A 13,173-nucleotide genomic window follows, 5' to 3' on the forward strand; every position below is an offset into this window, starting at 1 on the left:
ATGTTAACATCCAGTTATGCCAGCACCATTTGTTGAAGATGCTTCCCTTCTTCCATTTTATAATTTTAGGTTCTCTGTCTGTTTTTATGGCCAATACCAAGCTGTTTTTATTACTGTAGTTCTGTTGTAGAGTTTGAACTCTGTGATGGTGATGCCTCCAGAAGTTCCTTTATTGTATGGGATTGTTCTGGCTATCCTCGGTTTTTTGTTTTTTCATATGAAGTTGAGTGTTGTCCTTTTCAAGGTCTGTGAAGAATTGTGCTGGGATTTTGATGGATCTGTAGATTGCTTTTGGTAAGATTGCCATTTTTATGTTAATCATACCTATCCAAGAGCATGGGAGATCTTTCCATTTTCTGATGTCATCTTCAGTTTCTTTTTTCAAAGATTTAAAGTTCTTGTCATATAGGTCTTTCACTTGTTTGGTTAGAGTTACCCCCAAGATATTTTATGTTGTTTGTGGCTATTGTAAAGCATGTTGTTATGTTGTTTCTTTGATTTCTTTCTCAGCTCATTCATCATCTGTATATAGGAGGGCTACTGATTTTATTTTTAAAAGTTAATCTCTTTATCCTGCTATGTTACTGAAGGTGTTAATCAGTTTTAGTAGTTTTGGGGTCACTTACGTATACTATCATCATCAGCAAATAGCGAAGATTTGACTTCTTTTCTAATTAGTATCCCTTGATTTCCTTTGGTTGTCTTATTGTTCTAGCTAGAACTTCAAGTACTATGTTGAATAGATATGGAGAGAGTGGACAGGCTTGTCTTGATTTCAGTGGGATTGACTTGAGTTTCTCTACATGATGTTGGCTATTAGCTTGATGTTGGCTATTGGCTTGTTGTATATTGCCTTTATTATGTTTAGGTATGTTCCTTGTATCCCTGATCTCTCCCCGACCAACTCTTTGTCTCATTGACTCTTTGTATTGTTGTCTTTATTTTTATTTTATTGATTTCACCCCTCAATTTGATTATTTCCAGCTATTTACTCCTCTTGGGTGAGTTTGCTTCTTTTTGTTCTAGAGCTTTCAGTTGTTCAATTAATTCACTGGTGTGGGATTTCTATAGCTTCTTCATGTAGGCATTTAGTGCTATGAACTTTCCTCTTAGCACTGCTTTCATTGTGTCCCATAAGTTTGGGTATGCTGTTCTTTTGTTTTCATTGAAGTTTAGGAAGTCTTTAATTTCTTTATTTCTTTGATCCATTGGTGATTCAGATGAGCATTGTTCAATTTCCATGAGTTTGTGGGCTTTCTGCAATTAGTGTTGTTGAATTCTAACTTTAAGTCATGGTGATCCAATATGATACAGAGTTATTTCAATTTTTTTGGTATTTGTTGAAGTTTGCTTTGTTACTGAGTATGGAGTCAATTTTAGAGAAGGTTTCATGGGGTGCTGAGAGGAAGATACATTCTTTTGTGTTTGGGTGGAATGTTCTGTAGATGTCTGTTAGGCCCATTGGAGTCATAACATCTGTTAGTTACTTTATTTCTCTGTTAAGTTTCTGTCTGGGAGACCTGTCTAGTCATAAGTAGAGTGTTGAAGTCTCCCACTGTTAATGTGTGGGGCTTGATAATATGATTTAAGCTGTGGTAATTTTTCTTTTACAAATGAGGGTGCCCTTGTATTTGGGACATAGATAGATATTAAGAATTGAGACTTCATCTTGTGAGACCTTCATCTGTTTTGACTAATTTTAGTTTGAAGTTTATTTTATTAGATATGAAGATAGCTATACCAGTTTGTTTCTTAGATCCATTTCATTGGTACATTTTTTCCCAACTGCTAACATAAATAATAAAGACCCAGAGACAGATATTGGGGTTCAAGCTGATGGTCAGATAAACAAAGCAGCTGGCCACTAGCTCTTACTTTTATCTGAGACTGCAAGGGTGATCCTGGCTCTATGAATCCTCAGAGTGCAAGTGCAATGCGCCACATGAGACCCTTGCTTCTTCCTTTTCTACCCTCCTAAGGTGTGTGACCCCAAGTGATGAGATCACTTTTGTGTGATCTGTTTCTCTTTAGGCCTGGATCTATTTCATGTAGCTCAGTGTGACCTTGAAGTGTGTCTTCTGAGTCCTGGGATTAAAGGTGTGTGCCACCACTGCCTAGCTTTATGGCTAGCTAGTATGGCTGCTGGGATTAAAGGTCTGTGTCACCACTGCCTGATTTCTATGGCTTGTGGCTACCTTTGCATTCTGAACCCTCAGGCAAGCTTTCTTAATCATAAATAACATCACCACACCAAAACTTTACTCTTTGTAGTTGAGGTGTGTTTCTTGCATGCAGCAGAAGAATGGATTCTGTTTTTGTATCCATTGCTTTAGCCTATGTCTTTTTATAGGTGAATTGAATCCATTGATATTAAGGGATAATAATGATCAGTGACTGCTAGTTCTTGGGTTTTTTGTTTTGTTTTGTTGTGGTTTGGTTTTGCTTGCACGTGTGCATTCATGCGTGCGTGCGTGTGTTTGTCAGGGATTTGCTGGTATGGTATTATCTAATGTCTTTGTTTTTGTGGATGTAGCTAACTCACTTGGGTTGGAGTTTTTCTTCTAGTACTTTCTGTAGGGCTGGATTTGTGGATACATGTTTAAATATAGTTTTTGTCATGGAATATCTTGTTTTCTCTGTCTATCCTGATTGAAAGTCTTCCTGGATATAATAGTCTGGGCTGGTATCTGATCTCTCAGTGTCTGTATAACATCTGACAAGGACCTTCTGGCTTCCATTGTTTCCATTGAGAAGTCAGTAGTAATTCTGATAAGTCTGCCTTTGTATGTTACTTGGCCTTTTTCCTTTGCAGCTCTTAGTATTCTTTCTTTATTTCTGTATATTTAGTATTTTGATTATTATGTGGCAAGGTTATTTTTTTTTTTTTTTTCAGTTCATTTGGTGTTCTGTAAGCTTCTTGTACTTTCATAGGTCTTTTTTCTTTTTTCCCTCCCTCTCTTCCCTTCTCTCTCACTTGCTCCCTTTTAGAGACAGGGTTTCTCTGTGGTTTTGGAGCTTGTCCTGGAACTTTCAGAGATCTGCCTGCCTCTGTCTCCCAAGTGTTGGAATTAAAGGCATGTGCCACCAATGCCTGGCCCAGGTATTTCTTTCTTTATGTTGGAAAGTTTTCTTGTATGATTTTGTCGAATATATAATATATTTTCTGTGCCTTTGAGTTGGGCTTCTTTTTTTATCCCTATTAATCTTAGATTCAGTCTTTTCATGGTGTCCCAGATTTCCTAGATATTTTGTGTTAAGAATTGGTGGATTTAATATTTTCTTTGATCAATGAATGTCTCCTCTATCTTCAGTGCCTGAGATTCTCTCTTCCAATCTTGTATTCTGTTGTTTATGCTTGCATCTGTGGTTCCTGATTGTTTACCGAGATTTTCCATTTCTGTATTTCTCTCGGTTTGTGTTTTCTTTATTGCCTCTATTTAAGTTTTCAATTCTTGAACTGTTTCCTTCACTTGTTTGATTGCTTTTTCCTGGTTTTCTTTAAGGGATTTGTTGATCTCTTCCAATTTTTCCCTTCATTTCCTTTTTTTTTTCCCAAGACAGTTTTTTAGAGGCTGTCCTGGAACTAGCTCTTGTAGACCAGGCTGGATTATCATATTTATTATTAGAGAGATCAATTAAGTAGACATCGATTTTTAACAATAATAATTAAAATGTTGAGCCAGTAAGATGGCTAGGCCTGAGCACATGAGTTCAATAATACCCAGAACTTACATGGTGGAAGAGGACAATTGATTGTCATAGGTTTTCCTCTGACTTCCACATATGTGTCATGGCATGTGCACAGCCTACACCCAGCTCCACAATAAGTTAAATAAATGTAAAATATTTTAAATACGGATTGCAAAGATGGCTCAGTGGTTGAGAGGGTTTGCTGCTCTTTCAGAAGACTGGAGTTGGGTTCCTAACACCCACATCTATAATTCCAGCTCCAGGGGTTCTAAACACCTTCTGAGCTCTTGATGGCATTCATCTGCATATATGCATACACAAAACAGGCACTCACATATGCATGAAGGAAAAAAATAACCTTTTTCTTTTTTCTTTTTGGGCTTTTCGAGGCAGGGTTTCTTTTGTATTGCTTTGAAGCCTGTACTGGAACTAGCTCTGTAGACCAGGCTGGCCTCAAACTCACAGAGATCCACCTGCCTCTGCCTCCTGAGTGTTGGGATTCAAGGCGTATGCCAACAACACTGTGCTGGAAAAAATAATCTTACTAGAAATAATTAAGATGTTGGTGAAAAATTGGCTCATTAAAGGATTAAAATTGTCATTGCTATTTGTTTTACTGGTTCTTAATTGGTTTTTGTTCATGATGCTTTTCTTATTTGTAGTTAATGGTTAACTTATTATTATTTTAATACCAGGAATTTGCAGTCCCTGACTATCGCTCTTCTCATATTGAAGTTAGTCAGGCATCTCAGCTTTTGCAGCAACAACAGCAGCAGCAGCAGCAGCTTCGAAGACGACCTTCCTTGCTTTCAGAATTTCACCCAGGTTCTGACAGGTAATGGTATTTCTTTTATGTTTCTACTTAGGGGTTAATTGAATTACATCAGTTATTTGTTATTTTTAATTTTTCACAAAGTTACAACTGGTCTTTTATAGCTTGTGTTTTAAGTTCTTGTATTGGTTTTTTTTTTTTTGAGTTCTAGATCTTCCTTTTTAGTCTCCCATGTACTTGTGAATTTCAGGTCTCTGCCATAACACCTGGCTTGCATCTCTGATTTTTGTTGTTCCATTAAAAAAAATTACATGATTACATTTTAAATAAAAATTTACTTGCTTTCATTTATGTATATGGGAGTATGCCATGTATAATGGTTCATATGTGTAAGTCAGAAGATAACTTGGTGGCTGGGATCAATTCTCTTCTACTTTATGGATCTTAGGGATAAAACTAAGGTTGTCAGGCTTGGTGGCAATCATCTTATCTGCTGAGCAATATCTCCAGCCCAATTTTTATTTGTTTTGAGACAGGGTCTCACTTGTAGTCTTGGCTTTCTTAGAACTTGCTGTGTAGACCAGGGTGGTCTCAATCTCACAGAGATCTCCCTGCCTCTGCCTCCTGAGTGCCACTATGCTCGGCCCATTAGTAAAGTTTATTCTCTCACAATTTTATGCATACATACTTGTATTCAGGTCAGTCTCTCCTCTTTTCCATTTCTCTCCCATTTCTGTTGGCCCTCTTTCCTTCCTGCAAATCATTTCCCCATCTATTAGTTTGGCTTTGTTTTATGTTTCAGAATTTTATTAGTGCCATCTGTGTGACAACCTCCAGAGCCTGTGGGCTCACTAGTGGCTGCGCAACTAAATACTATGCCTCTACCAGAATCTGTTGGTTGCTTTTAGATGAGCAGTATGTCATAGGCCTTTCCACCTCTATACTTGACTGTTAGGAGTACCTGTGGACCCAGTGCTGGTATAGACTGTTGCTGTGAGTTTTTGGTTGCCATGATCTTGTCATACTTGGAAGATGCTATTTTGCAGTTTCTTCCCCCATTCTCTGGCCATTGCATTATTTCTATCTTCTCTTCTACAGTGTTCTCCAATCCTTAAAGGGGTGATATAAATGTCTTGTCCTTATTCTCACATGTTTTACAGCCATGGGTCTTTGTGTTTGCCTTCATTTGTTATAAGAAGAGGACTCTCTTGTTTAAGCCCTTGTTTGTGGTTATGGACAGGTATTTAGGTGATGTTTTGATGTTATATCACTTTAGCTAAGTGGCCACTTTAGGTTCTTCTGGAGACCTTTTCAGTCATGTGTTTGAACCTGACTTACAGTATTAGGTATGAAATTCCTCTTGTAGAGCAAGTCCTAAATCCAATAAGGGAGCTCATGGCTAGGTTCATAGTTCAGGGTCTGGACATGGAGGGGTGAGGGGAGCCAGGAGATTATAGAAGATGTACAGAGTGGCTGACAAATGATAGATACATAGTTTATTATAGGCAAGAGCATGCACCTAAGGACATTTTATAGAGAATCACACAAAAGTGACTCTTTTTTTCCAGAACTGGTTACATAATGAGTTGAATAACAGTTACCTTTATTGTTTGTTCATGGTTATTTGAACATACTGCAGTAGTGGTCATTTGAACTAAGTCATTCCTGGTGTCCACACCAGTGCCATGTTACCTAAACTTCTATATGGCTCTTAAGGTCTCTGTTCACTTAGTTGTTATCCCTGTAATATTCCTGCTACCATCTCATCAGTTAACATATCTTGCCTGATCTATTGATCTGGTTTGTAGATTTAGAAGCTGGATAGACTATCAGTGTCTTTACCCCTGCATTACACCATCTGGCACCATGAGACCCAGCCATTAGAGAAGAATTTTCCAGCCCAGTGTCAACTCGCTTTCTCTACACCTTGTACCCAAGGTTTTTTTTTTTTTTTTTTTTTTTTTTAAATGTCTGTAGCAATAGGATCATACCAGCTGGGTTTGGAAGGTAGCCAAGAGGAATAGCAAGAACCTGTATTGTTTTGGTGACCTCTGGAGCCTCTCTGGCCATCTCCCACAAAGACATACCTCATTTGGCACTGGGATTTTTGTTTAGTGACCCATTGTTTCTTGGACCTGCATTGTCAAGCCTTAGGGTTACTGCCTTCAGACTTTTCTTTGTTTTTTTTTTTTTTTTTAACAAAGGATAATCGGTTACCTTGTGTTTTTCTCATACCCTCTTTATTTTATTTGACCTTTTCTCCTCATCCCCATTCCTCTCTTTGTTAATACTTTATACTTTGAACATCCTCCCTCCCCATTTAACATATATGGTACTCTTTTGCTTGCCTTCCAGTGACTTCCACACTATTGTTCCCATTCTGGTTTCTTAGGTACTCAGATAAACACAAAACAAAAGACTCAGGGCCCGAATCCATATGTAAGAGAAAACATGTGATGCTTGTCTTTCTAAGTCTTGGTTACCTCACTCAGTATAATTTCCAGTTCCATCCATTTTCCTACAACTACTTTGATTTTTCTCCATAGTTGCATACATTTTCATTCATCAGACGATAGACATTTGCGATGGCTCTATTTTCTCACTTTTGTGAGTAGAGGTTCAGTGAACATAGATGTGGAAGTGTCTCTTTTGAAGGATATAGATTTTCTAGGGCTTATGCCTAGAATTGGTAAGGCTAGGTCATGTGGTAAGTCCATATCTACTTTGTTGTGGAATCCCCAGATGATTTCCAAAGTGGCTATACAAGTTTATACTCTTACCAGAGTATTATAATCTCAATCTCTCTCTCTCTCTCTCTCTCTCTCTCTCTCTCTGTCTCTTTCCTCTCCTCCTTTCCTCTTTCCCTCCCTCTCTTTCTCCCTCTCTCAAGTTGTTGGTTTAAAAGTAAATTTCATTAGGGAGTGTGGGACATCTCTCAGTGATACAGCACATGCCAGACAAGCTTGAGGCCTTCAGTTCCATCTCCAGCACAGGAAAAAAAAATATTGTGTATATTCAAGTATGTAACGGATGTTTCTGAAGAATATATGTAGATAATACAAAGAATACTGTAGTAGAACAACTTAACATACCAATTGTCACCTTTTAATGGGGTGATGGTAAATGATGTGTTGAGAATTTCCGTTATTTCACCTGATTTCTCAGAAGCTGCATGAAGGTTATTTATGATGTGTCAGTTTGTATAGTAATAGGCTATCTAGGAGTGTCTTACATGTCTGTCATAGTAGATCAGGATTCTCAACAAAGGTTGTTAGAACAAGACTGAGTTTTTCTCTTTTAGCTCCTGTATAGTGTGGATTGTAAGAAAGCCATTTCCATTACATCTTCATGCTCAGAGCAAACAAGCACATGGCCTTCAACAAGAAAATGGCAAGGAAAAATTTCTTGGACAATTTCACGTTGAAGAGAAGGGCTGCTACAGTGCCCATGAACAAGAGGAAATTGAGGGACACATTACTGGTTAAAATATTAAAGTTCAAGAATAAGTAAAAGACTCAGGAATTCAGGTAGCAATGCAGGTTCTTATCAGGGTAGAACAGTGTTTGCTTCTAAATTTGAATAGAGCTCAGTTAGGGGTGGGAGATAATGAAGTAATAGCTTAAAATCCTGAGAAAAAAGAAATTAAGATCTAAGAATATCATACCAGACAAAATTAAGCCTTAAAGCAACAAGCAGGTATTTTTAGACATGAAAACATTGAGCGTCTAAAACTTATTATAGAATTTGTAGGCAATGACATCTAGCTAAACAAAGAATGAAAGCCAAGGTAAAGGACTGGTAGTTATAAGCCTAGGTAAAATTTAAAAATTCGTATTAAGCAATGTTATATTGAATTAAAATTTTAATAATGGATCTCTATAGCTTTGGCGCCTGTCCTGGAACTTACTTTGTAGACCAGGCTGGCCCCCAACTCACAGAGATCCACCTGCCTCTGCCTCCCGAGTGCTGGGATTAAATGTGTGCACCACCACCACCTGGCTAAAAGTCTTATTTAAAAACAAAACAAAACAAAACAAAATAAAAAACCCAAAACAAGCAAACAAACAAAAAACCTGTATCTGTGCATGTGCACATGAGTGTGGGCAGGGGGCCAGCTTTACATAGGTGCTGGTGTTCCAAACTCGGGTCCTTGTACTTTCATTTCTAAATTTGTCTATAGAACTTCCTCTTTTCAAAGACACATTCAGTTAGAAGTGTTAATAATATTCAGGTGAAGTTCAGGTGTCTCTAGGCTTTTGACATTGTGACATGACTTCATTATCTACGAATGTGTTATGCTTCATGCATTGCTTTCCTGGGATGTATATGGTGTATGGACAATGAGTTGGGCATACCTGGATATTACTCTGGCATAGGTAGAGAGAGCAGCAATTCACTTTGAATGTAAGCATAACCTTTCATTCATTCTGAAGTCTCACTGAGGTATTTGCAAGGAGTTAAATGTCACTTCACAATTTTCAAGTGTTTTTTTCCTTTTTATGTGTTAGGCCGCAGGAAAGAAGAAGTGGGTACGAACAATTCCACTCAGGACCCTCACCGGTGGATCATGATTCCTTGGAGTCCAAGCGGCCACGCCTGGAGCCGGTTCCTGATGCCCATTTCCAGCGTGTCAGTGCTGCAGTTTTACCTTTAGTTCACACGCTGCCAGAAGGGTTGAGGTCGTCTGCAGATGCTAAGAAGGTAACTGTCTGTGTTCTTGCTCATCGAGCTTAGGTCTATAATGTTTATGTAACCATATTTCAGGCACAGTGCCTAAAACAGAAAAGCCCACAGTGGCCTCAAAAGGTTAGTGCTATTGGAGTAAAATGTTGTTGAGCCAAACTGTAAACCACAGACTAAGTGCTCCAGATTTCAGTTAGCACCTTTGACTTTTTGTTACGTGAAAACAGTTTGGGGATTTAAATGAAGTCTTTTCTGACTGATTCACATGTACTTTGTGCTGCTTTGTTCTACAGAGGCACTGAAGACTGTCAGTTTTGTCAAATTTGTCTTGTTTGTATGGTGCCAGGGAGGGCTTATGCATGTGGGTGGAGCACAGGATAAATTTAGGAGTCAATGTCTCCTTCCACCTGTGGGTCCCAGGGAATGAACTCAGGTCATGGGGCTTCACAGCAAGCACCCTTGTTGTCTGTGTTTTGTTTGGTGGAAAATATTTTACCCCTTTCTTTGAGATAGGGTCTCCATATCTAGCCCAGATGTTCTGGAACTCACTGTGTAGATCAAAGTGATTCACAGAAATCCTGCTTCTGAATTCTCAGTACTCTGCCATGCCTGGCAAGTTTTGTAAATTTTTAAACAGCCCTCTTAATTTATTAACATGGAATACATAGTTACATGGATACATAGGGTAAGTTTTATCTAAAGTGACTATTTATGATTTTTATCTTGGTTCTGGAGTTACATAACTGTTGGACACTTAAGCTTTGGGGCTGATTTCCCAATACTGCAGGAACCAATCCTTCTTGTTGCTGGGTCTATTTATTTATTTATTTTCAGCTTTTTAAGACGGTTTCTCTGTGTAACAGCTCTGGCTGTCTGTCCTGGAACTCACTTTGTAGACGAGGCTGGCCTCAAACTCACTGAGATCTGTCTGCCTTCTGAGTGCTGTTTTGTGTGTGTGTGTGTGTGTGTGTGTGTGTGTGTGTGTGTGTGTGTGTGTGTGTGTGTGTGTTTTTTAAGTGTTTTCAAGACAGGGTTTCTCTGTATAGCATTGGAGTCTGTTCTGGAACTAGCTCTGTAGACCAGGCTGGTCTCAAATTCACAGAGATTCACCTGCCTCCACCTTCCAAGCTCTGGGATTAAAGTTGTGCGTCATCACCACCTGTCTGCTGCTATTATTTTTTAAAGAAAGAAAAGAAAGATTTTTAAAAGAAAAAAATTCTCTGTAATTTATAACATGTCTATGACAACCTCCTGTTCTCATTGGTTGTTAACAAAAGCTGGTTATAGTTACAGTGTACAGTGTGATATTTTTTGATATTTGTACAATGTGGAATGATTAAATCAAATAATTGATGTATCTATCACTTCATGTATTTTGTGTCATTAGCAACTAAAATCTTAGCTTTCAAGTATATAATGTTATTAATTATAACTAAATCATTGTCATCTAACTGCTTTAAATATTAAATATAATGACATTTTGAAAAATATGTCAACTTACAGTTTTTTTTGAGATCAAATAATTTCCCCCTTGTGTTTATTACCTTTGTGAATGTTTGCCTCATGTTATTGTTACATTGCCGTGGACATAGTTTTGATTATCTGCTTTTCATCTCATTAAATATGTACATTAGCAGATATTTAGCATATTTAGAGTAAACAATTTAAGAAACTTCAATAGTGAGACATTAACATTTTCTTTTTTGTGATCTGAGCTATGTTTCTACCCTTGTAACCGTTTTACTAATATATATTAATGGTTTCTCAAATCATTTTTGTCTTTAACAATTTTAAGTAACATTTGAAGTGTGTGTGTGTGTGTGTGTGTGTGTGTGTGCGTGCGCGCGCGCGCTTATGTGGACATGTCAGTGTAGATAGTTGAGAAAGCCAGAAAAGGACATCAGACCCTCTGCAACTGGAGTTACCAGGTATGACATGAATGCTAGGATCTGAACTTGGGTCCTCTGTAAGAGCAGTCTGCATTCTAACCTCTGAGCCATCTCTCCAATTTTAGGGTAAATTATTTTTATTGCAGCGTGCACATGTGTGTGTGGATCCTGTTACACTCAGATTGTAAGGCTTGGTAATTAATATGTGCCTTTACCTGCTGGGCCAGTTCTCTGGCCTGGCTGGTCTCAGATTTGTGGTAATCTTGTCTGTGCCTCCAAAGTGCATGGATTACAGATGTAAGCCACCACACTCTGCTGCTTGTTTTATTTTACACAGAGTAGTAAATCTTCGTTGAATACTCGATAATGTAGTGTTTCTCAGGGTTTACTGGAATTTTGGTTTTGTAATTGTAAGTGCTTCAAATGCTTGTTTGTACAAATGGCAGAAATATGGTTGGTGCAATTTCAAAATTTTTTGGAAATTTTGAATTAATCTCAACTCAATATTGAATTAGTGAACCCTGCCCCTCAATGCTTTCTAATACAAGATCTCATAGCCCAGGCTGGCTTCACATTTGCTTTTTCTAGACAAGACTGACTTTGAATTCCTAATCCTTCTACTTCTACCTCCCCAGTGCTAGGATTAGAGGCCTGAGCTGTTATGCTTGGCCAAAGTTAATTTATTCTGAAACTCAGACAAGCAGCTCAACCAGTAATGTCTAAAATCAAACATTGTAACACAGTGTAAAGATATATCATTTGATACATATTAAGTAATGAGAGTATGGAAATAATTTAAGTCTTTATTTCTTTAACTAAACCATTTTGTTTCTATCTGATTAGAAAACTTTGTATAGTAAAAACATTGCAACTTACATGGTAACCCCCACCTCCCCCCTTTTTTTTTTTTTTTTTTTTTTGTTTGTTTGTTTGAGACAGGGTTTCTTTGTGTAGCCCTGGCTGTCCTGTAGACCTGGTTGGCCTCAAATTCACAGAGATTCACCTGTCTCTATGTCCTGAGCACCAGAATCAAAGATGTGTGCCTCTACCGCCCATTCCAGGGGTAGCCCTGGCTGCCCTGGAACTCACTTTGTAGACCAGGCTCATCTTGAACTTAGAGATCTGCCTGCTTGTGCCTACTGAATGTTGGGATAAAGATATCTAATGTTGGGATAAAGATATGTGTCACCACCACCCAGCCTGTCCTTACATTTGCATACCAAGTGACTTAAACATTGAGCCATGTTCCGGCTTCAACATACGGTAGTCCTGAATCTAAGCCCAAGTGTTTCAGGCAGCTGTTTGTAGGGTGGTATCTGTAGTGCAAAGTGTGTTTGTATGTTCAGAACCTAACTGGAGTAAGGCTGTGAGATGCAATAGAAAAAGCACTGTCAGAAACCTCAGATTCATTACACATTGTGCATTAATTTCAGACACCTTTTGTTATTAACAAATTTTTCATGATCTTCCATTTAATTACCAATCCCATACATACTTTTTTATACTTCCAAAATTAATTTAAAAGACAGGCAATTGTGTGTGTGTGTGTGTGTGTGTGTGTGTGTATGTATGTATATGTATTTGTATTTGTATATGTATAATTTATTTCCAGGTAGGTCAGCCAGAAAGGAAACAAAAACTGTATAATAAGAAAGCAAGTATAACAAAACAAACAAACAAAAAACCCCAGTGAACCTACAGGAAGGGTAGATGAATGTCATGTGATTTTTGTCTTTCATTTAAGTTGTTGAGCTCATATATTGAGTGCACAAACCCTTTGTGAATTTAGGGGCACCTCTGGGAGTTGAAATACACCATAGCATGTGGAATATCAGGGTTATAGTGTTTGGGGTTCACAAGAAAGACCTTGCTGCACTAAGAGGAACAAAATTTAAATATAGCATCTTCTGACATAGAGTTAATCATCCCATATATAATTTATAGTTGAGAAAACATGCTATTAAAAACTTCATTGACCTTAGGTTATGTCTCCTGAGTTGGATTGAAAACTCAGGATCCCTCTAATGCTTTCCTGTACTTTATGATCCATCTTCTCTGTTCTCTTCTTGCTTTATCTCTCTCTCTCTCTCTCTCTCTCTCTCTCTCTCTCAAATAAACCCAAGTATATAATTAAAAACA

General features: G+C 37.9%; 1 protein-coding gene across 23 annotated transcripts in view; it reads left to right on the forward strand.

Annotated features, from left to right (window-relative positions):
• Nucleotides 1-13,173, forward strand: part of Ncor1 (nuclear receptor corepressor 1) — a 143,110-nt gene that overhangs the window by 27,306 nt on the left and 102,631 nt on the right. For all 23 annotated transcript variants that reach the window (XM_051180412.1, XM_051180428.1, XM_051180411.1 and 20 more), the window contains exons 3-4: nt 4,386-4,525; nt 8,971-9,163. In XM_051180412.1, coding sequence (XP_051036369.1) covers nt 4,386-4,525; nt 8,971-9,163 — 333 coding nt within the window. The remainder of the gene's footprint in view (nt 1-4,385; nt 4,526-8,970; nt 9,164-13,173) is intronic.

Source organism: Phodopus roborovskii, unplaced genomic scaffold (assembly GCF_943737965.1).
Source record: "Phodopus roborovskii unplaced genomic scaffold, PHOROB, whole genome shotgun sequence".
In the NCBI taxonomy this organism is placed as follows: domain Eukaryota; kingdom Metazoa; phylum Chordata; class Mammalia; order Rodentia; family Cricetidae; genus Phodopus; species Phodopus roborovskii.